At 43.3% G+C, this 24,924-nt stretch overlaps 2 protein-coding genes across 8 annotated transcripts in view; one reads left to right on the plus strand and one right to left on the minus strand.

The window, feature by feature from the left end:
• Positions 1–564, plus strand: part of ZBTB20 (zinc finger and BTB domain containing 20) — a 1,365,016-nt gene extending 1,364,452 nt beyond the window's left edge. For all 6 annotated transcript variants that reach the window (XM_073617411.1, XM_073617410.1, XM_073617409.1 and 3 more), the window contains one exon: positions 1–564. This exon is cut by the window's left edge and continues 27,872 nt beyond it. The gene's annotated coding sequence lies outside the window, so the exon portion shown is untranslated.
• The window catches only part of TIGIT (T cell immunoreceptor with Ig and ITIM domains), a 25,359-nt gene extending 717 nt beyond the window's left edge, over positions 1–24,642 (minus strand). Inside the window, exons 1-4 of one of the 2 annotated variants that reach the window (XM_073617418.1) lie at positions 24,449–24,642; positions 12,274–12,603; positions 9,033–9,133; positions 1–3,300 (exon numbers count right to left, since the gene is read on the minus strand). The exon at positions 1–3,300 is cut by the window's left edge and continues 717 nt beyond it. In XM_073617418.1, coding sequence (XP_073473519.1) covers positions 3,124–3,300; positions 9,033–9,133; positions 12,274–12,603; positions 24,449–24,509 — 669 coding nt within the window. In that variant the 5' untranslated portion in view covers positions 24,510–24,642 and the 3' untranslated portion in view covers positions 1–3,123. The remainder of the gene's footprint in view (positions 3,301–9,032; positions 9,134–12,273; positions 12,604–24,448) is intronic. The other variant, XM_073617419.1, reaches the window with a different exon arrangement.
• Between the last annotated feature and the right edge of the window lie 282 nt (positions 24,643–24,924).

Raw genomic sequence — 24,924 nt, forward strand, 5'->3', positions numbered from 1 at the left:
AAAAAAAAACACAAAAAATGCATACGCCTTTTTTTATTTTTTATTATTTTTTTTTTTTAATCAAGTGCTTTAAAGTATAGAATTACTACTCACATCTTGACAGCTTTTTTTCAACAGTAAGGCAGCACCCTTAAGGCCATCTATAACTAGCCTCTTCTCTTTCTCACCTATATTTACCTGTGATTTGTATTGTTATTTAAACAGGACAAAAAAAAAAATATTAAAAAACGCAACAAAAAAAAAAAAGAACATAATTGTAGCGCTTCAATATTCTATTATATTACTCTTGTGACATTTTTTGAATACTGTGAAAGTTTATCTCTTGCATATACTTTATACAGAAGTATTACGCCTTAAATACGAAAAAAAAAAAAACTTTTACAAGTTTTCTGTTCTGTGTGGAAGAGTTATTGATGTTGCTAAAGGATGATGTTTTTTTGTTTATTTTTTTTTTTTTTTAAATGTTACCAGCACTTTTTTGTAAGTTTCACTTTCTGAGGTATTGTAAATTCACACTGTTTGTGAAGTTTGAATATGAAGGAATAATAAAAAAAAATGAAAACATTCTTTTTGTTTTTGTGTCTGCTTGGCATAGATTTTATTGTCTTTTTTTTTTTGTGGCCTATTATTTTAGGTTTTGAAAATAGCTAAAAATAAAAAAAAAAACAAGGAAGAGTATCTTTTCTCTGTGAACCTATTTATAAAAGTATTTTTTAGCTCATGTGATTTTGGCAGAATTCAGGATTTTATTTTATTTTTGAAATATAAAAACTTGCAAAAAAAAAAAAAAAGGATACCCTCCCATAGCCCCCTATAGCAAGTGGTCACCAAGCATACGACTCTCATCATGCTGATACCAGCCAGCATGACCTTTAGATTAACAGGGTTCTTTAAGAAGGGTCCCCAAAATGTTCCCAAAGCACTAGTGCCTGATGCTAATTGCCACCAGGCTGTTCCAATGCCCATGGTGTCTAGTGCGGCATGGTGTCTGGTACAATGCTACCAGCAATGTGGCCTGGTATCCCCATAGTCCTCTATAGCAAGTGGTCAGTGAGCATGTGGCCCTCATCATGCTGATACCAGCCAGCATGACCTTTATAATAAAAGGGTCCTTTAGGAAGGGTCCCCCAAATGCTCCCAAAGCACAGGTGTCTGGTTGTAATTACCACCGGGCTCTTCAACGCCCATGGTGCCTAGTACAGCATGGTAGTATTAGGCAAGGCGCCTTAAGAAGGCTTCCTCAAAAGCACTGTTGACTGACTTTAATTGCCAACAGGCAGTTCAACACCCATGGTGCCTAGTATGGCATTGTGGCATGGTGCTACCAGCCCGCATAACAAGTTATTTTAAAAAGGGTCCCCCAACTGCTTCCAAAGCACTGGTGCCTGATGCTAATTGCCACCAGGCTGTTAACTGCCCATGGTGTCTGGTACAGCATGGTGTCTGGTACAATGCTACACACAATGTGGCCTGGTATCCCCATAGTCCCTTATAGCAAGTGGTTAGCAAGCATGTGGCCCTCATCATTCTGATCCCAACCCACATGACCTTTAGCATACTAGGGTCCTTTAGGACCCGAAGCAATGCTCCCAAAGCACTGGTGCCTGATACTAATTGCCACTAGGCTGTTCAGCGCCCCTGGTGTCTACTACAACATGGTGTCTGGTACAATGCTACCATCAATGTGGCCTGGTTTCCCCATAGACTCCTATAGCAAGTGTTCAGCAAGCATGCAGACCTCGTCATGCTGATACCAGCCTGCATGAACTTTAGCATAGCAAGGTCCCTAAGTTAGGACCCCCCCAAATGTTCCCACAGCACTGGAGCCTGATGCTAATTGCTACCAGGCTTTTAAACCCCCCTGGTGTCTAGTACAGCATGGTGGTGGAATACTGATAGCAGCCCGTGTAACCTTTGGAATAACAAGGTGCTTTAGGAAGGCTCCCCCAAATGCTATCAAAGCATCGTTGACAGATTCTAATTGCCAACGGGCTGTTCAACACCCATGGTGCCTAATATGGCATGCTGATACCAGCCCGCATAACCTTCAGAATAGCAAGGACCCCAAAATGCTTCCAAAGCATTGGTGCCCTGATCAAATTGCCAACAGGCTAGTCATTGCCCATGGTGCCTGGTATGGTGGCTTGGGGTTGTGCCATCTCCTCCTTAAAGGACTGACATAGTCTGAACCCTTATCTGTTCATCGGTATTTCTACGTATGCAGGTGGTTAAAAAAGATCCCACAAAAAATCTATTAAGGTGATAAGTAGGCAAAATACATTTTAAAACACGAGGTGCCCCCTGAGATATGGAATATTCCACCGACCTCTGAAGTAGTGAAGACAATAAAACAACTAAAGATCCTGCAGAATACGACATTTCTGGAAGTAGCACATTCTTATTTTGCCACTCTTTGCACTATGGTTCTTCCTGCGTGTCCATAGTAGGGATGAACTCAAGCATGTTCAGATCCTAGTCCCAAACGTGCCTGAGCTGTCCCAACAGGAAACTGTCACTGTGGACCGCCATTGATAAGTGGTCGAAAGCAATCCCTGCCCCGCACCTGCACATATAAGTGTGGCTGCATGGCGAGGAATGCCCCGGCCGCTTCTGATTGCCAGGGGGGGGGTGTGACAGCTTTCTGGTGGGATAGCTCAGGTGGGTTCGGACTAGGAACGGAACTAGCGGAGCTCATCCCTACTCCCTACCTCACTACAAAACACAGCAGTGACACGGGACAGCGAATGGAATTGCAACATGTGGCAGGGGACCAGGAAATTGACTGACCCGGAAGTGTCAGATTCTGCAAGATCTTCAGCCAACAGTTTCAAGAAAATTCATGAACTCCTGATCTATATACTTTCCCTGAGCCAGTGACTTACAAATTACAGATGTCAGTGAATCAGCATGACAGTCAAGAAACTGGTATTTTGAGAATGAACAGTCAGCTATGGCAGCTGACCTATTTCTCATAACAGGTCTCCTTTTTCAGGCACTTTCAACAAAACACAGCTCCACCACAATCGTCAACGTTTTTCAGTTATCACCATCCCACTAACAGACAGTTCTCTTAAAACATGTATTTTTTGCAGTACTTGTAGCAAAAGAATGTAGAAGTTAATGTTAATGAGCACGTAGGCTGCCATAGGGAATGACATTGAAGTATTCTTGACTTTGGCTGTCGTCTTCTCCATCTTGAGCAGCAGATACAGCCGGCACTGGACCCGGTACTCCCATATTTGCTGGGTCTATGGGTAAGCTATTTGGTTTTCCAGAATTAAGCCACAATCTTGATTTTCTCTACAAAGATTTAAAAAAAAATGGTAAGTGAAATACACAGCAAACTGATGAAGAATGCATTGGTAGATTATTGCAGATGGCGGACTGTGGGGACTCAACAGCAAAAGCATTCCAAGGCTGGTGAGTACAATTCAAGAAGCAGAGAATATGTGCTGGAGGTGGTTTTGTCATGGGGGTTGTAATGCAAGGAGGGGGAATTTTTATGTACTTTTGGCCTCTATACTCTGCGTGTTATGCACTTTTGACCCCAGAGCAAAGCTGACTTAAATTACAGCCCCCTTCCCTCACACTCTCTGCACTGCACTTTCTGACCACTTCCCTCTTCAGAATATCTTCTGTAATAACCCTCTTCCCGTTTCTCCCCAGATTCAGCACTACATTCTCTGGCATTCCCCTATCCCAGGCATTCTTTGAGATCTTTAATCCTGCCCACCCTACATTTCCTGAAAGCTCTTCTAAAAATGGTCTACAGCAGCTTCTCTAGATCTCCCCCTACTGTCCAGACTACACTCAATCAAGTCTACACCAGGATTCCACCCTGATCTCTTCGCAATCTCATCTGCTGCAGTTAGCCCAATACACTCTCCCAATTCCTGATCCCTGTGGCTGCTGCCAGTGTGTCTGGTATTCTGTGGCCCCCATTCTCCAGAATGCTGTCTCTCAATACTGCCCCCACTGACCGCCACTGTTGAGACGAGCTTCTAAGAAGATATTGGGTACCACCTGGCTTTTAACCACTTAAGGACCGAGCCTCTTTCTGAGATTTATTGTTTACAAGTTAAAAACTGTTTTATTTTTGCTAGAAAATTACTTAGAACCCCCAAACAGTATACATTTTTTTTCTAACACCCTAGAGAATAAAATGGTGGTTGCTGCAATACTTTCTGTCACACCGTATTTGCGCAGCGGTCTGAAAAGCGCACTTTTTTTGGAAAAAATACATTTTTTTTAATTAAAAAATAAAACAACAGTAGAGTTAGCCCAATTTTTTTTTTTTATATTGTGAAAGATAATGTTATGCTGAGTAAATTGATACCCAACATGTCACGCTTCAAAATTGTGCCCGCTCGTGGAATGGCGACAAACTTTTACTCCTAAAAATCTCCATAGGCGATGTTTAAAAAATTCTACAGGTTGCGTTTTTTAAGTTACAGAGGACGTCTAGGGCTAGAATTATTGCTCTCACTCTACCAATTGCGGCGAACACCGTTTTCATATGTGGGCACTAATTACGCGTGCGTTCGCTTCTGCATGCGAGCTTGTCGGGACGGGGTTTGTTTAAAACATTGTTTTTTTCTTATTTATTTTACCTTTTATTTTTTATTTTTACACTGTTTTTTTTTTTTTTAAATTGTGTCACTTTTATTCCTATTGTAAGGAATGTAAACATCCCTTGTAATAGAAAAAAGCATGACAGGACCTCTTAAATATGAGATCTGGGGTCAAAAAGACCTCAGATCGCATATTTACACTAAAATGCAATAAAAAAAAAAAAAAAAATTGTCATTTAAATGGCCCTTTAAGAGCTATGGGCAGAAGTGACCTTTTGACTTCGCTTCCGCCCTGCAATGATATGGAGATGGGTGGGGGCCATCTTCTCCTCACTCGTCTCCATGTCAGGCCACAGGAAGGACCCGATTGCCTCCGCCGCTGCCGACGGCTCCGGTAAGTGGCGGAGGGGACCGGAGAGCAGCGGGAGGAGGGGGCCCATCTGGCGGCGAATGTGCCTCTCACTGAAGAAGAGAATACCGGGGTTATGGCAGCTAGCTGCTGACATAACAACAATATCATCCTTCAAAGTACCAACGTATATCGTGAGCTGGTCCAGAAGTGGTTAATAAACATGCCTAAGCTATGACCTATCCCGCTAAGCCCCACCCCTTTGGCTTTAAGCTCCACCCCTTCTAAGAAATGAGTCATGTTTGCTGAAAACAGTTGTGCCCTGATTTTACACATCAAGAGAGAGATTTGAACTGCCCAAGGAGGAGAAATGGTAGTCCATACATTAACCTTCACCTTAGACCGCAATAAACTTCCTCTTTGCCTCCTCTGTCTTCACTTTCCATGACCAGTCTGCCATTTTACCCTCCCCCATAGAGCATGATCAGCTACTGGTCCTCCGTCCCTTCTACTCCTCAAACAACACTTAGTTCTCACCATACCTCTCTTTCATGGTCTGGAGTCAGGCTCGGAGGCCAGTGGCTGTAGCAGTTGAGAGATTCACGAGTACAGCAGATGACACAGGCTCACCTGAGGCACTGGGTCTAAGCACCAGCTGGTTTTCACCAGAGCTCCTGATGGTGGAGATGGGTTTTGCTGCTTGCCAAAGCCAGGTTATGGCCTTCAGGATTGCCCCAGCAGAGAGAGAGCAAGTGGGGGTCAAGTAGCGGGTGAAGCAGATAAGGAACAAGCAGAAGCGTAGTTGATGAATAAGCCAAGGGTCAGTACCAAGTAGTAGCTGGACAGGATCAGACGGAATCATAGTCGATGAACAAGCCAAGGATCAGTGCCGAGTAGTAGCTAGAGAGGATAAGGCAGAAGCATAGTTGGGGAACGAGCCAAAGGTTGATAGCGACGATACGGAGGGCAGCTGGAGTGACAAGAGAGAGATAATGGCTGGAGAGAGCACAATAATCTGGCAAACAGGAACTGCAAAGGCATGGCTTATAATAGGAATTTCATGGGAGAAGTAAAGAGTGCAAGGGTCACAAGAAACAAGGTACAAGGCAAGATTATCCAAGGAATTGTCCAAGGAGCAGTCCAGCATCCCAGTTGGATGAGCAAGAAGAGACATCTCCAGACACAGAAGTTGTAGGTTCAGACCTGGGTCCTGGCACTCTCACTGTCAGCTCCTACTTAGTTTTCTCAAACCATCTCAAGGTTCCATATTCAACCAAAACTCCTCCCTCCCCTCTGTCATCATCAAATTGCACTCTGCTTTCTTTAACTCCCCACTCCATGTTCTAGCTCCAGTATGTGCACCACCCCATGTATGTTCAGCCATTGTCTGCCTCCTCTTTTGTCCCTCATGGTCCATAAATGGCTCCTGATCCACCTCCAATCCACCACCACCAGTCCTGATATAGAAAATATTTAGTCTAAATTAAAGTGTGTGTATAGTCACATTTTTGTAAAGTTTTTTATAGATTAGGCATGAGGTTGAACCCCCGTCAAGGTTTTATTCCTACAAATAAAGGTTTCTGGTTTCCAAGTCCTTTGTGATGGATCACCTTTTTGGTTGTCTGGGTACTAGCTCCAAACAGTAGTTTGTCCTTACTCTGAAATTTCAATACATCCAAAGAAAAACTGCCAGTGGCACACCATAAAGTCCAACTCTTGTAAAACTCCATTGTTCCAAGACCTGCCTGGCACCTCTTCCTTTGATGCATTGTACCCACCATTGGGCTTTGTCACAGAGATTTCTAAGACTAAGACCTGTGGTGGACCCCTGAATCGGCGGTGTCACTGGAAGGAAAAAATGCCCCTGAATTACAGCTATTTATTGTTTTTGGGTATGATGCTTCCCTATCCCTCTCCCAGAAGTTGTCAGCAATAAAAGTTCAAAAGCTGCCAAAGTGACTGGAGCCCAACCTATTATACATGCCATGGATCAGCTCTGAGAGTGGATGCACCCAGAAGCAACAAGAAAGTAAGTAGTGTGGGGCATTAGGAGATGATGTACACCTGCTAGACCACTGTAGGGGCTATCAAACACCTAATTACGCAATCCTGACCCCTTCTACTTCTGACCCCTGAGCTATGTACATTACCCACTCCTGACCCTGAGCTTCATTATGTTACCAAAAGTATTTGGACGCCTGCCTTTACACACACATGAACTTTAATGGCATCCCAGTCTTAGTCTGTAGGGTTCAATATTGAGTTGGCCCACCCTTTGCAGCTATAACCGCTTCAACTCTTCTGGGAAGGCCGTCCACAAGGTTTAGGAGTATGTCTATGGGAATGTTTGATCATTCTTCCAGAAGTGCATTTGTGAGGTCAGGCACTGATGTTGAATGAGAAGGCCTGGCTCACAGTCTCCGCTCTAATTCATCCCAAAGGTCTTCTATCAGGTTGAGGTCAGGACTCTGTGCAGGCCAGTCAAGTTCCTCCACCCCAAACTCACTCATCCATGTCTTTATGGACCTTGCTTTTTGCACTGGTCCCAATCATTTGATGGATGGGGGATTATGGTGTGGGGTTGTTTTTCAGGGGTTGGGCTTGGCCTCTTAGTTCCAGTGAAGGGAACTCTTAAGGCATCAGCATACCAAGACATTTTGGACAATTTCATGCTCCCAACTTTGTGGGAACAGTTTGGGGATGGCCCCTTCCTGTTCCATCATGACTACACACCAGTGCACAAAGCAAGGTCCAAAAAGACATGGATGAGCGAATTTAGCGGTGGAGCAACTTGACTGGCCTGCACAGAGTCCTGACCTCAACCCGATAGAACACCTTTGGGATGAATTAAAGTGGAGACTGCAAACCAGGCCTTCTTGTCCAACATCAGTGCCTGACTTCACAAATAGACACACTCCTGAACCTTGTGGACAGCCTTCCCAGAAGAGTTTTAGCTGCAAAGGGTGAGCCAACTCAATATTGAACCCTACGGACTAAGACCGGGATGCCATTAAAGTTCATGTGCGTGGAAAGGCAGGTGTCACAATACTTTTGGTAATATAGTGTATGTTCATTACACACTCCTGACCCCTGGGCTTTGTACATTACACACCTCTTACCCTTGCACTCTATGTGCAACCCACACCTGACCACTTAACATTACACACTCCTGGTCCCTGCACTGTGTGTTACCCACTTCTGACCCCTGCATTTTGTACATTAAATGCCCCTGAACAAAGTATATCACCCACTACTGTCCCCTGCACACCGTACGATACATACTCCTGATGAATGCAGTCTGTATGTTTCCCACTTCTGTCTCCAGAACTACCCTGAGGACGTCGCGCGTAGATGATGAAATGTGTAGGGCGTGGCTTCCAGTGACGTCACTTCCGCTTCTTGGAACAGATGTGGAACACAAACCAGCACTCCTAGTTTCGGTTTCCTTTGGCTCGTACTTCTAATTGTCAGTGTAAGTGTATTACTATTCCCAATGAGCTTGTAATAAAAAAATACTACACTGTATGAGGTTTCCCTCACTCTCTCCTAATGCTTGGAACGTGGGGGCAATACTGAGTACCCTTAAAAGGAACAGAGGCATCCTATAGACTTTAATGGGAAAGGACCCAGTGACTTGTACTTAAAGGGACCAAGGACCACCAGTTTCTACACGTTTGACACATCGATGGAAAGGCGCCATCTGACATCTTTCATTTTAAAAGTCAACATCTGGTGAGTGCGTTGTTTTCTCTTAGAGGCAAAGAGGGCACAACGCATGTTTATTATTTGGACTGATTGTCTTACGTATAAGAACACTTTATTTGCATGTATTTTATATTGGATTTATGACAGTATTGTAGCGTTGTCTTCCCCCTAAATAAGGAGACTTATTTGCACTGTGCACACTGCCTCCTTTCTCTGCTGGCTGATTGCAGGCTGCGGATGGGGGGAGTGGGCTAGGGCCCCGGCCTCAGTCAGGTGGGGAGGTCCTGTCAGGTTTGGCACCCCATAAATACTAATGGCGACCCTTGTCTAGGAGGATTAAAGCTTTATCTCCCCTAGACTCACTCACCAAAATCGATAAATGTAATTTTTATCTAATATTCTCTCACCTTGTGACAGAAAATCGCCAGACCTCCAGCAGCCAGAAGAAGGATCCCGCAAGGGAGGGCAGTCCAGGAATAATGTTCAAGTGTCCATGTAGAACCCTCTGCTGGTGCAAAATAAAATCAGTCTTTAAAGAGACCCTGACACCAACTTCAAACATAGGAGGTTGAAGCAGAGAAAAGTCAAGTATTTTAAAACCATTTTCAGACCAGGCCTTTTCCTGACACCTTTTGTTTTCAAGTAAAAAACTGTATTTTTTTTAAATAACTTAGAACCCCCAAACATTTTATATATATATACATACACACACACAGCGGGTAAAATTAGTATTGTACACGTCACCATTTTTCTAGATAAATATATTTATAAAGGTGCTATTGACATGAAATTTTCATGGCGGTACCAACTCATGCAATCCATACTTACAAAGACACCAAAAGAAAGAGGTTCAGGAATGAGGTTCTGTGTAATAAAATAGAATGACATGGGGAAAAAGTATTCAACACGCTAACTGAAATGTATTTAATACTTGGTACAAAATCCTTTGTTGGTAATGACAGCTTCGAGACGCCTCCTGTATGGAGAAACTAGTCACATGTGTTGCTCAGGTGAGATTTTGGCCCATTCTTCCGCACAAACAGTCTTCAAATCTTGAAGGCTCCGTGGGCCTCTTCTATGAACTCTGATCTTTTAGTTCTTTCCATAGATTTTCTATTGGATTCAAGTCAGGTGATTGGTTGGGCCATTCTATCAGCTTTATTTTCTTCTTTGAAACCAATTGAAAGTTTCTTTGGCTTTGTGTGTGTTTGGGATGATTGTCTTGCTGAAATGTCCGCCCTCGTTTCATCTTCTTCATCCTGGTAGATGGCAGCAGATTTTTATCAGGAATGTCTTGGTACATTTTTCCATTCAGCCTTCCTTCAATTATATGAAGTTTGCTGAAAATCAGCCCCACACCATGATGTTCCCACCTCCAAACCTCACTGTTGGTATGGGGGTGTTTTCGGGGTGATGTGCCATTTGACCTCCAAACATGGTGTGTATTATGGCATCCAAAGAATTGAATTTTGGTCTCCTCTGACCAGACTATATCCTCCCAGTGTTTCACACGCTTGTCTAAATGTTGTGCAGCAAACTTTAAACAAGCTTTAACATGCTTTTTCTTCAGCAATGGAGTCTTGCGTGGTGAGCGGTCATACAGACCATGGCGGGTGAGTCCATTACTTATTGTTTTCTTTGAAACAATTGTACCTGCTAATTCCAGGTACTTCTGAAGCTCTACACATGTAGTCCTTGGCTCTTAGACAACTCTTCTGATTATTCTTTTCACTCCTGGTTGTGGCCGGTTTATGGTGAAATGATGTTCTTTCTACTTCCGTATTATGACCCTAACAGTGCTCACTAGAACATTTAGAAGTTTAGAAATCCTTCTGTAACCAATTCCATCACTTTGTTTTGCAACAATAAGTTTGCAAAGGTCTTGAGAGAGCTCTTTGCTTTTACCCATCATGAAATGTTTGTTGTGTGACACCTTGGTAATGAGATGCCTTTTTATAGGCCATCAGTTGAGACTGAACTAGCTGATATTAATTTGCACTGACAAGGGGCAGGATTGCTTTCTAATTACTGATAGATTTTAGCTGGTGTCTTGGCTTTCCGTGCCTGTTTGTACCTCCCTTTCTTCATGTGTTCAGTACTTTTTCCCTGTGTCATTCCATTTTATTACACAGCACTTAATTTCCAAAATTGTTTGTTTTGGTGTCTTTGTATGTATGGGTTACATGGGTTACCGACATGAAATATATTTACCTAGAAAAATTTTGACGTGTACAATTCTTATTTTACGCGCTGTGTATATACCAGAATATATATATATATATATATATATATATATATATATATATATAAAATACAGTTGTGCTCATAAGTTTACATACCCTGGCAGAATTTGTGATTTCTTGGCCATTTTTCAGAGAATATGAATGATAACACAAAAACATTTCTTTCACTCATGGTTAGTGTTTGGCTGAAGCCATTTATTATCAATTAACTGTGTTTACTCTTTTTAAACATAATTACAACAGAAACTACCCAAATGACCCTGATCAAAAGTTTACATACCCTGGGGATTTTGGCCTGATAACATGCACACAAGTTGACACAAAGGGGTTTAAATGGCTATTAAAGGTAACCATCCTCACCTGTGATCTGTTTGCTTGTTATTAGTGTGTGTGTATAAAAGGTCAATGAGTTTCTGGACTCCTGACAGACCCTTGCATCTTTCATCCAGTGCTGCACTGACGTTTCTGGATTCTGAGTCATGGAGTCTTGCAAACAGTAAACAGGACTTCTTATGGTTTTCTTTCAACAATGTCTTTCTTCTTGTCACTCTTCCATAAAGGTCAGATTTGTGGAGAGCACGACTAATAGTTGTCCTGTGGACAGATTCTCTCACCTGAGCTGTGGATCTCTGCAGCTCCTCCAGAGTTACCATGGGCCTCTTGGCTGCTTCTCTGATGAATGCTCTCCTTGCCGGCCTGTCAGTTTAGGTGGACGGCCATGTCTTGGTAGGTTTGCAGTTGTGCCATACTCTTTACATTTTTGGATGATGGATTGAACAGAGCTCAGTGAGATGTTCAAAGCTTGGGAGATTTTTTTATAACCTAACCCTGCTTTAAACTTCTCCACAACTTTATCCCTGACCTTTCTGGTGTGTTCCTTGGCCTTCATGATGCTGTTTGTTCACTAAGGTTCCCTAACAAACCTCTGAGGGCTTCACAGAACAGCTGTATTTATACTGAGATTAAATTACACACAGGTGGACTCTATTTACTAATTAGGTGACTTCTGAAGGCAATTGGTTCCACTAGATTTTAGTTAGGGGTATCAGAGTAAAGGGGGCTGAATACAAATGCGCCCCACACTTTTCACATATTTATTTGTTAAAAAAATTGAAAACCATTTATCATTTTCCTTCCACTTCACAATTATGTGCCACTTTGTGTTGGTCTATCACATAAAATCACAATAAAATATATTTAAGTTTTTGGGTGTAACCTGACAAAATGTGGAAACTATCAAGGATATGAATACTTTTTCAAAGCAATGTAGTGTATTTTCTGTCTCTGACCATCTCATGTAGTATGTCTACAGTCTCTGGTAGTATTTTTGCAGTCTCTGAACATCTCCTGTGGCAGTACATCTACCTTATAAGTTGACCCCCCCAGCCCAGTGCCTGGAACTTACTTATAACCTCCAGGTAAATCCTTCCTGTGAATTTTCCATGCGGGAAAGTGTAGAAGACGCAGCAGTAGAAGTCGGCATCACTGCTGTTTACGTTGGAGATTTGGATTCCATAATCCTCGGCCAAGGACACCCGTTCTGTGAATTTTCCCACCACGGCACCCTTGGTTGTGTGGCCGTTTATGTGGGATGCGATGTGCACGTCATTGCAGAGGTTCCAGTTCACTTGGGTGACTTTGGTGTCCTGTACCAGGAGCTGACACTTCAGAGTGACTTCCCCTCCTATGGTAGCGGTGAGGTTGTGGGTTTTCACAGAGGTTCCTGATGAGGACCCTGAGGGGGGGAATGGTCAAACAAAAAAATCACAGTCAATGAGGGTATTGGGGGTTATGGGACAATTATTATCGCCACCTTATTCCTGCGTCAGGAAGTCATATTGTGGTTACATACAGTGCATCTGGAAAGTATTCACAGCGCTTCACTTTTTCCACATTTTGTTCTGTTACAGCCTTATTCCAAAATGGATTAAATTCATTATTTTCCTCAAAATTCTACAAACCATACCCCATAATGATAACGTGAAAGAAGTTTGTTTAAAATCTTTGCAAATGTATTAAAAATAAAAAAAAAAATTAAAAATCCCATGTCCATAAGTATTCACAGCCTTTGCCATGACACTCAAAATTGAGCTCAGGTACATCCTGTTTCCACAGATCATCCTTGAGATGTTTCTACATCTTGATTGTGGTAAATTCAGCTGATTGGACATGATTTGGAAAGGCACACACCTATCTATATAAAGTCCACAGTTAATAGTGCATGTCAGAGCACAAACCTAGCCATGACGTCCAAGAAATTGTCTGTAGACCTCCGAGACAGGATTGTATGGAGGCACAGATCTGGGGAAGGGTACATTTATGCAGCATTGAAGGTCCCAATGAGCACAGTGACCTCCATCATCCGTAAATGGAAGAAGTTTGGATCCACCAGGACTCTTCGTAGAGCGGGCCGCCTGGCCAAACAGAGTGATCAGGGAAGAAAGGCCTTAGTCAGGGAGGTGACCAAGAACCCAATGGTCACTCTGACAGAGCTCCAGCGTTTCCCTGTGGAGAGTGGAGTAACTTCCAGAATAGCCAACACTTCACTAATAAGGCCTGTATGGTAGAGTGGCCAGACGGAAGCCACTCCTCAGTAAAAGGCACATGACAGCCCGCCTGGAGTTTGCCAAAAGGCACCTGAAGGACTCTCAGACCATGAGAAACAAAATTCTCTGGTCTGATGAAACAAAGATTGAACCCTTTGGCCTGAATGGCAAGCGTCATGTCTGGAGAAAACCAGGCACCACTCATCACCTGGCCAATACCATCCCTACAGTGAAGCATGGTGGTGGCAGCATCAGGAACTGGGAGACTAGTCAGGACTGAGGGAAAGATGAATGCAGCAATGTACAGAGACATCCTTGATGAAAACCTGCTCCAGAGGGCTCTGGACTTCAGACTGGGGCGAAGGTTCCAACAGGACATCTTCCAACAGGACAATGACCCTAAGCACACAGCCAAGATAAAGGAGTGGCTACGGGACAACTCTGAATATCCTTGAGTGGCCCAGCCGGAGCCCATACTTGAACCCAATTGAACATCTCTGGAGAGATCTGAAAAGGGCTGAAAACCGACGCTCCCCATCCAACCTGATGGAGCTTGAGAGAATGGGAGAAACTGCCCAAAAATAGGTGTGCCAAGCTTGTAGTATCATACTCAGAAAGACTTGAGGCTGTAATTGGTGCCAAAAGGTGCTTCAACAAAGTATTGAGCAAAGATTGTGATACTTATGTACATGGGATGTCTTTCGTTTTTTATTTTTAATTCAATCTTATTTTATTCATATAGAGAAGCAAAAGAGACAGATTTTTTTTTTAGGCATTACAAGGGGAGCGAAAAGTTTATAAAGCTTAGGAGTGAAGCCATTGGGGGCTGGGGTTCTTTCCACTTGGTGTACCTGCAATGGCTTTGGCAACTTCATCCTCTGTGATAGGGGTTTCCAGATCAGCAATGGTGTCAACATCCAAAGTAGGGAGTGTGGTTTCCCAGAAATAGGATAATTGGTCTTTCACCACGGTAGAAGGGGAACCTGACAATCGAGTCGCAGGGATATTGTACAGGGATTGATAGAAGTCCCTGAATTCCTCAGCCATCTTAGAGGGTGAGGAGTTTAATTCTCCCTGCGCCCCCCCCCCCCCCTGAATATGGGGCACAAAAGTGGAAGATACTTTTGGAAGTAGGGAACGAGCCAATGATCTACCACATTTTTCCTGAAACTTATATTGGTGGAAAGCGAGCTTATCTGTATATGTGCATGTGGAGGTCTCATATAGTTCTCTGAGTTGTGATCGCGCCTTGGAAACGTCCACCAGCGTTGTCACTGTCGGGGATCATTGGGGTCAGTTTCTAAGTTTCTAATGCCGCGTACACACGGTCGGACTTTTCGTCTACAAAAGTCCAACGGACGCTGACGGACTAAAGCTGGCTGGTAATCCGATCGTGTGTGGGCTTCTCCGGACTTTCAACGAACTTTTTCAGCCTCAAATCCGACGGACTTTAGATTTGAAACATGCTTCAAATCTTTCCGACGGACTCGAGTCCGGTCGAAAAATCCGCTCGTCTGTATGCTAGTCTGACGGACAAAAACCCACGCTAGGGCAGCTATTGGCTACTGGCTATCAACTTCCTTATTTTAGTCCGGTGTACGTCATCACGTAAGAATTCGACTGACTTTTGTGTGATCGTGTGTAGGCAAGTCTGTTCGTTAGAAAGTCCGCCGCAAGTCCGTCGAAAGTCCGTCGAAAGTCTGTCGGACAGGCTGTCGGACTTTTGTAGCTGAAAAGTCCGACCGTGTGTACGCCCCATAAGTGTTTGAATTGCAGCCATTATGGCGGCCGAACGTTCCTTTTTTAGACGTGTACCCACCTGGATAAAGATTCCACGTAGAACTGCTTTTAGTGCCTCTCATTGAATGGGCAATGATGTTGTATCTGAGGCGTGGTCAACAAAATAGTTAGATATTGTGTCAGAAACCCTCGTCACACTCTCCGAATTCGTAAGCAACGAATTGTTCAAGCGCCATGTCCACTCCCTAATTGGAGTGGAGGGGAGCGAGAACGGCAGGTGTATAGGAGAGTGGTCAGACCAGACCATTGAGTCTATGTCGTATTCAGGAGGGGAGTGCCAGTGTAGATACTGCGGGCAGCGGTGTAGCAGTCTTGGTAGCTCCATTGGCCAAGGAAGGGGTGAGTTGTGGCTAGAGGTGAGTACTGGCACTGTGTTCGGGTGGAGCAAGATGGCTGCCGCTCCCAGGACTGGAGCTGTAAACAGTCCTTCTTCCAGGCGACTGTAAGAGCAGGGGAGTGCCGGTGTAGGTACTGTGGGCAGCGGTGTGGCAGTCTTGGCAGCTCCAGTGGCCAAGGAAGGGGTGAGTTGTGGCTAGAGGTGAGTGATGGCCCCGTGCTCGGGTGGAGCAAGATGGCTGCCGCTCCCAGGACTGGAGCTGTGAGCAGTCCTTCTTCCAGGTGACTGTAGGAGCAGGAGAGTGCCGGTGTAGGTACTGCGGGCAGCGGTGTGGCAGTCTTGGCAGCTCCAGTGGCCAAGGAAGGGGTGAGTTGTGGCTAGAGGTGAGTGATGGCCCCGTGCTCAGGTGGAGCAAGATGGCTGCCGCTCCCAGGACTGGAACTGTGAGCAGTCCTCCTTTTAGGTGACTGTAGTAGCAGGAGAGTGCCGGTGTAGGTACTGCGGGCAGTGGTGTGGCAGTCTTGGCAGCTCCAGTGGCCAAGGAAGGGGTGAGTTGTGGCTAGAGGTGAGTGCTGTCCCCGTTCTCAGGTGGAGCAAGATGGCCGCCGCTCCCAGTAATGGAGCCGTGATCTGTCTTTTCAGGTACCCCTTAAGAGCAGGGGAGTGCCAGTGTACACACTTCAGGCAGCGGTGTCACAGTCTGGGCAGCTCCAGCGCTTGAGGAGGAAGGGGTGTGCTATGGCTAGGGGTGAGTGTTAGCACTGAGCCTGGGTGAAGCAAGATGGCCGCTACACCTCGTGCTGGAGCCGCGGCCAGTCTGTCAGGCGGCTATGGGGGCAGAGAGCGCCGCGATGCTGTGGTCGGGCGGCGCGCTGACAGGCTGGGAAGCTCTCGGGGATTGTGTGGAGAACGAGGAAGGTGAGGTGGAGGAGGTGAGAGCGTTATGCTGGATGGCGGAAGCTCTCTCGTTTTTTAATTTTTAATAAAATTGCAAAGATTTCAAACAAACTTCTTTCACGTTGTCATTATGGGGGATTGTTTTTGTAGAATATTGAGGAAAATAATGAATTTAATCCATTTTGGAATAAGGCTGCAACAGAACAAAATGTGGAAAAAGTGAAGCGCCGTGAATACTTTCCGGTTGCACTGTATAGTGTAAAATATGGACATTTGACATGGTGACACCAGGGAACTCATTACTGTGGTTGGATTCCCACCTATACATGCACAGCTACATGTCACCACACAGAGCGAATTCAAAACCTATTCAGCCTCTGCGACTTAGACATGTGCAAAACAAAAGAAGAAAATTGTTTCGTTTTGTTATTTACATAAATTCATTTAGTTAAATTAGTTGAATCCGTTTAATTAGTTTTCGGAATTCGTTTCATTTATTCGTATTCAAGTCGATACGATTTTTCTGAATTCGAATCGATTTGAATAGTTTCCGAATCAATTTCGAATAGTTTTCGATTTGTTTCCCAATTTCCAAAGAGGAATAAAATAGAATAGAAAATAAAGGAATAGAATAGAAAAAAGTGAATAGAGTAGAAAAGAATATAACAAAAAATAGAAGAATAAAATATAATAGAGTAAAACAGACTAAAATAGAATAGAAAATAAAAGGACAGAATAGAATAGAAAAGAATAGAATTAAAAAAAAAAACAAAAACAATAGGATAGAATATAACCATTTTCCAAAATCCAAATATAATCAATTTGAATAGAATAGAAAATAATAGATTAAAATAGACTAGAAAATGACAGAATAGTATAGAAAAAAACTGAATAGAAAGAATATAACCATCTTCCTTTTCTAATTGATTCTATTTGAATTTTGGGAAATGGTTATAATCTTTCTATTGTGTTGTTTTTTTAATGATATTCTTTTTCTATTTGTTTATTCTATTCTATTTTCTATTCTATTATTTTATTTTCTAATCTCCTTATATTCTTTTCTATTCTATTCTATTCTTTTTGATTCAAACTCAAATTTATTCCATTCGAAATTTGAATTTCGGAAGATGGTTATATTCTTTCTATTCAATTCTATTTTATTCTATTCTGTCATTTTTTCTATACTATTCTGTTATTTTCTGTTCTATTTTAATCTATTATATTCTAATTCTAATTAATTCTATTTGAATTTTGGGAAATGGTTATATTCTTTCTATTCTGTTTTTTTTTTTTTAATTCTATTCTTTTTCTATTTGTTTATTCTGTTCTATTTTCTGTCGTAATCTATTAAAATTTACTCTATTCAAAATTCGAATTTCGGAAGATGGTTATATTCTTTCTATTCTATTTTATTCTGTTCTGTCATTTTTTTCTGTACTATTCTGTTATTTTCTATTCTATTTTTTTCATACAAAATGGGTTTTCTGTAAGAGATTAATGCCTGTGTTTCATCAGATTAGGCCACCCGTCAGAATGTGTAACGGAAGTGACGTTTAGTCGCCGCCATCTTGCTACACCCCGCACTCCTCTACAGTATGGATACACTGAGAAGGGGGAAAGCGGACATCTTGTTACACCCACCGGAGTTTTGCATTTTACACTTATTTTTAACAGTAAAGGGAGTTTATATAGTTAAATACAGTACTTAGAACTCCGTCTGAATGTTTAGATGTTTAATTTTAAAAGCAGCAAACTTCTGTCAGATTACCAAACCTGTGAGATCAGTAGGCTTGCCGCTGCTTTTAAAATTCAACATCTAACCAGTCAGAGGGAGTTCTAAGTACTGCCTTTCACTATATAAACTCACTGTGCTGTTAATAATAAGTGTAAAATGCAAAACTCTGGTGGGTGTAACAAGATGTCCGCTTTCCCCCTTGTCACTGTATCCTTACTATGGAGGATTGTGGGGTGTAGCAAGATGGTGGCGACGGAACGTCACTTCCGTTACAAAATCTGACGGGTCGCAGAATCTGACGAAACACCTGTATTGTCAGCGCCATCTAGTGCCTAAAATGTGATGTCGTTTTCTGAAATACCTCAGTGAGAAAATATACTGCATTTTGGCCACTAGATGGAGCTGACGATAGGGCATTTATCTCTTGTTCACCTCAGAACCTCCACATTATATATACATATATATATCTATATATATATATCTATATCTATATGTATATAGATATAGATATATATATTTTTTTTTTTTTTAGCAGAGACCCTAGGGAATACAATAGTGGTCATTGCAACTTTTTATGTCACACGGTATTTGCTAAGCAATTTTCCAAACGCGATTTTTTTGGGGGAAAAAAAAACCCTTCAAGAATTAAAAAAAAAAAAAACAGTAAAGTTAGCCCATTTTTTTTGTATAATGTGACTGATGATGTTACACCAAGTAAATAGATACCTAACATGTCACACTTTAAAATTGCGCACACTTGTGGAATGGCTTCTGTACTTAAAAATCTCCGTAGGAGACTCTTTCATTTTTTTTTTACAGGTTACCTGTTTAAAGTTACAGAGGAGGTCTTGGGCTGGAATTGTTGCTCTCGCTCTAACATTTGCGGTGATACCTCACATATTTGGTTTGAACGTCATTTACATATGCGGGTGTGACCTACGTATGCGTTCGCCCGCGGGGACGGGGTCGCTTTAATTTTTGTTTAATTAGTTATTTTATTTAAATTTTTTTATTTTTACACTTTCCCTTTAAAAAAAAAAAATGTTTTGATCACTTTTATTCCTATTACAAGGAATGTAAACATCCCTTAAAATAGGAATTGTGCATGACAGGTCCTCTTTATGGAGAGACGGGGGCTCTATAAGACCCCCCCATCTCTCCTCCAGGCTGGAAAACCTGAGATCAAAAAAAAAAAAAAAAAAAAAGGCTTTCCAGCCGAGTCCCCGGCATTGTTTACTTTCCGCCGGCCCGGATGTGACGTCATAACGTCAGGCCCGAGCCTCCGAGAGTCATAGAGACTGCCGGGGACCATCTGTCCCTTGGTTTTCTCTATGGCTAACTTCCGCCAGCAGATTCCTTCTCCAGCTCGCTGATCGTACGGACGAGCCAGTAGAAGCGTGTCTTCTTTCTCCTATGATATCTTCTCCCTACGATGCCTTCTCCCTCCAATTCTTCTGCTGTTTCTTCTCCCAACACTAGCTCCCGCAGTTGTGCCAGCTCCGTTCTCTGCTGGTTCTTATACAGACATGGGACGTGGCCTTCCGGTGACCTCATTCGGAGACCTCGCCCCCTTATGACATCACCGCCCCATTATGCCGATGGGCGGTGAAGTCATAAGGTGCCGGGGTCTCCCTCTCAGTCACCCATTCTCTGCTCTGCCCCCCTCCCCTGCTCTCACTGGAGCACTGGAGGGGGCAGGAGCGGCCGGCTCAGGCTCTTAGCGGCTTACTGAGAGGCTGAGCTGGGTGCTGGTTCAGATTTGTGGGCGGATCCCGACTTCATTGTCGCGATCTTTCCCCAGCCTGGACTGGCTCTGTGACATCAGCCGAAGGCGGGGCTTCAGCCAGCTGTCTGCTGAAAATGGGTCACAGGAATGTAGAACAAACTGCACTACAGGAGAAGTACAGCTGAACGAGCTTTGGTTGTACTTCTCCTTTAATATTTTTGATGAATTACTTTCTTTTGGATACATTTTAAATATATACTTTGATCAGCCATAACTTTATGACCACCCACCTAATACTGAGCCACCAAAAAAACCCTGACCCGTCGAGCCACGGACTCGACTAGACCTCTGAAGGTATGCTGTGGTATCTGACACTAAGCCGTCAGTAGCAGATCCTTTAAGTCCTGTAAGCTGTGAGTTGGGGTCTCCATGGATTAAACTTGTTTTTCCTGCACATCCCACAGATGCTCAGTTGGATTGAGATCTGGAGAATTTGGAGACCCAAAGTCAACACCTCCAACTCATTGTTGTGTTCCTCAAGCCAAACTTGAACCATTTTTGCAATGTGGTAGGGCGCATGATCCTGCTGAAAGAGGCCACTGCCATCGGGGAATGCCGTTTCCATGAAGGGGGGGTGTACTTGGTCAGCAACAATGTTTAGGTAGGTGGTACGTGTCATAGTAACATCCACATCAATGGAGGACACAAGTTTCCCAGCTGAACATTGCCCAAAGCATTACACTGCCTCTGCCGGCTTGCCTTTCTCCCATACTGTATCCTGGTGACTTGTTTTCCCCATGTAAGTGACGCACCCTCACCCGGCCGTCCACATGATGTAAAAGAAAACGTGATTCCTCAGACCAGGCCACCTTCTTCCATTGCTCCATGGTCCAGTTCTGATGCTCACATGCCCGTTGTGGTCGTAATGTTTTACCCTTTTTTTTTTTTCTATTTACTGTTGGGGCACAGAAGATTTGCGAAGAATTTACCCTCCCTATAGTTGAGGGTAGGGGTGAGGACCCCCTGAGCTAAGCTATTGGCTCAGTACACCCTTCAGACCCAACACTTATTAGGAATCAGACTTGCCCGCACACGGTTGGGAAGGGCCCCCCTCGCAGGCTGTGGCAATACGAAAACTGCCATCTTTGCAAACATGTAGGATGCTCTTTTAGTCGGGAAAATCCAGGAGGCGGGGTTTGTCACCTTCCTCTTTGAAAGTTTAAATTATGTTGAAGTGTAACTGTCAGCAAGTCTGAGCAAATGGAAATTTTGGTACCGAAACCGAAAATGACAGTTCCTAAATATACATATTTTTATATATCATTGTATTATATTCAACTTTTTCGTTAATATTATGAATTTAAACAAAGATGGATCTATTGTCGGCCATTGTGGGCACCTTTTTCTTTATCAGCAAAATGCTAAAAACACAATGTTTCAGCCGAAGAAATTTCGGTGCATCTCTAGCCACTTAAGGACCGAGCGTCTTTCTGAGATTTGTTGTTTACAAGTTAAAAACATTTTTTTTTTTTTTTTGCTATAAAATTATTTAGAAACCCCAAACATTATACATTCTTTTTTCTAACACCCTAGAGAATAAAATGGCGATCCCTGCAATACTTTCTGCCACACCGCAAACGGTCTTACAAGCGCACCTTTTTTTTTGGAAAGAATACACTTTGTTAAATTAAAAAATAAGACAACAGTAAAGTTAGCCCAATTTTTTTTTTTATATTGTGAAAGATAATGTTACGCCGAGTAAATTGATACCCAACATGTCACGCTTCAAAATTGTGCCCGCTCGTGGAATGGCGACAAACTTTTAAAATCTCCATAGGCTACGTTTAAAAAAATTCTACAGGTTGCATGTTTTGAGTTACAGAGGAGGTCTAGTGCTAGAATTATTTCTCTCGCTCTACCGATCGTGGCGATACCTCACATGTGTGGTTTGAACACCGTTTTCATATGCGGGCGCTGCTCACGTATGCGTTCGCTTCTGCACGCGAGCTCGGCGGGACGGGCGCGTTTAAGAAATTTTAAATTAATTTTTTCTTATTTATTATACCTTTTATTTTTAATTTTTACACTGTTCTTTAAAAAAAAAAAAACATTTGTGTCACTTTTATTCCTATTAAAAGGAATGTAAACATCCCTTGTAATAGAAAAAAAGCATCACAGGACCTCTTAAATGTGAGATCTGGAGTCAAAAAGACCTCAGATCTCATATTTATACTAAAATGCAATAAAAAAAATAAAAATAAAAAACATTTTGTCCTTTAAAAAAATAAAAAATGGCCCTTTAAGAGCTATGGGCGGAAGTGACGTTTTGACGTTGTTTCTGTCCTGCAATGATATGTCACACAAGGGGCAACATCAGATCGCCTCCGCTGCTGCCGATGGCTCCGGTAAGCGGCAGAGGGCACCGGAGTGTGGCAGGAGGGGGGGCCCTCTCCCGCTGCTGCTAAAAGTGATCTTGCAGTGAATCCACCGCAGAGACCACTTTTATCTTGAAGCGGACCGCCCGCTGAAGGAGAGGATACCAGGATTTTGGTGTTTCGTCACATAAGGCGACCCATCACATTTAGCTACCCGCTGGAGTGCACATGTGCGACGCCGCCACATGCGTTCCAACACTGTGGCATTCTGCGCTTGCACAGAATTTTGTGGCCACACCCCTGAGTCCAGGTTCAAGCCCCACCATCCAAGTGGACATAGAGCTAGATTATAATTATGCCGAGCAAAGCGAGGCCGTGCCCAAAGCGTAGCGAGCGGCCACGTGGCAAAGTGGTGTCTTTCAACAGTGTTGGAACGCATATGGCAGCGTTGCGCATGCGCACTCCAGCGGGTAGCAAAATGTAATGGGTAGCCGAATGTGACGAAACAATGGCAGCTAGCTGCTGCCATAACAACAACATCTTCAAAGTACCGATGTATAACAACGGCGGGCGGTCCAGAAGTGGCTGGAGCCAAAACATCCCTGACGGGTCACAGTATCATTTTTCAGAAAAAGCTCAATTAGTAAAAAGGTGTCCTTGAGCTGCAGTCCGTTCACTTTGCCTAGGCTGAGATGCTGTCATCTGTCTGCTGCAGGCAGAGGGAAGCATTTCCTCAATCTCCTCTCCCGGTGATCAAATTGCAACAGACTGCAACATTGTAACTATCCCCTCCTCCCCGGTGATCAGACTGCAGCATTGTAACTAGCAGATAAAGGAATTGTTGGGTGGGGGAGTACTGTGATCTCTGTGAGAGGTAAAAAAAAAATAACGAAGTGTTACATTGACACATTACCCAATTACAGGTCTGCTTTGGGGGGCTGAGTGGTGTCTGCTATCTAGCTACAGTGCCTTGAAAAAGTATTCATACCCATTGATTGCATTTTTCAATCCATCATTTGAAAAATGGAAAGAGTATGGCACAACTGCAAACCTACCAAGACATGGCCGTCCACCTAACTGACAGGCCGGGCAAGGAGAGCATTCATCAGAGAAGAGCCAAGAGGCCCATGGTAACTGGAGGAGCTGCAGAGATCCACAGCTCAGGTGAGAGAATCTGTCCACAGGACAACTATTAGTCGTCTTCTCCACAAATCTGCCCTTTATGGAAGAGTGACAAGAAGAAAGACATTGTTGAAAGAAAACCATAAGAAGTCCTGTTTGCAGTTTGTGAGAAGCCATGTGGAGGACACAGCAAACATGTGGAAGAAGGTGCTCTGGTCAGATGAGACCAAAATGTAACTTTTTGGCCTAAAAGCAAAATGCTGTGTGTGGCGGAAAACGAACACTGCACATCACCCTGAACACACCATCCCCACTGTGAAACATGGTGGTGGCAGCATTATGTTGTGGGGATGCTTCAGCAGGGACAGGGAAGCTGGTCAGAGTTGATGGGAAGATGGATGGAGACAAATACAGGGCAATCTTAGAAGAAAACCTGTTAGAGTCTGCAAAAGACTTGAGACTGGGGCAGAGGTTCACCTTCCAGCAGGACAACGACCCTAAACATACAGCTAGAGCTACAATGGAGTGGTTTAGATCAAAGCATAATCATCTGTTAGAATGGACCAGTCACAGTCCAGACCTAAATCCAATTGAGAATCTGTGGTAAGACTTGAAAATTGCTGTTCACAGACGCTCTCCATCCAATCTGACAGAACTTGAGCTATTTTGCAAAGAAGAATGGGCAAAAATGTCCCTCTCTAGATGTGCAAAGCTGGTAGAGACATCCCCAAAAAGACTTGCAGCTGTAATTGCAGTGAAAGGGGGTTCTACAAAGTGTTGACTCCGGAGGGGGGCGCCATACAAATGCATGCCACACTTTTCACATATTTATTTGTAAAAAATGCTGAAAACCATTTATCATTTTCCTTCCACTTCACAATTATGTGCCACTTTGTGTTGGTCTATCACATAAAATCCCAAAAAAATACATTTACGTTTTTGGTTGTAACATGATAAAATGTGCAAAATGTCAAGGGGTATGAATACTTTTTCAAGGCACTGTAGGTCACTAATAAGAATAAAATGTAACAAAGTGACTTACCTGGAAGGTGGAGAAGGGAACAAATCACAAGGAGGGAGATGAATGGTCCGGGGAGACTCATAATGACATGGTGAAGGGGGGTCACATTAAAGACTCTTCATCTGGTACAGATCCATCCACTGATCATCAGATGTGAAAGCGGCTGTGTCTCAGCTGTCCGACTCTCGGCTTAAAGGAAATACTATAAACCACAAGGCAGAGAGAGGGGGCGAGAGAAGAGCGCCTAGACTCCATACAGCAGAAGAGCGATACTTAAAGGGCCAGAGACAAAACTGACACAACTCTTCATCAACTTTTCTTTGATGTATTTCTAAATCACATTTATGAACAATTATTAATGGGCACATCAGGTGTACAGACCCAAGAATTCAGCACAGGGATGGTGGGAACCTCTAATAATGGGCACAGCAGGTGTACAGACCCAAGAATTCAGCACAGGGATGGTGGGAACCTCTAATAATGGGCACAGCAGGTGT

Source organism: Aquarana catesbeiana, linkage group LG02 (assembly GCF_042186555.1).
Source record: "Aquarana catesbeiana isolate 2022-GZ linkage group LG02, ASM4218655v1, whole genome shotgun sequence".
Classification (NCBI taxonomy): domain Eukaryota; kingdom Metazoa; phylum Chordata; class Amphibia; order Anura; family Ranidae; genus Aquarana; species Aquarana catesbeiana.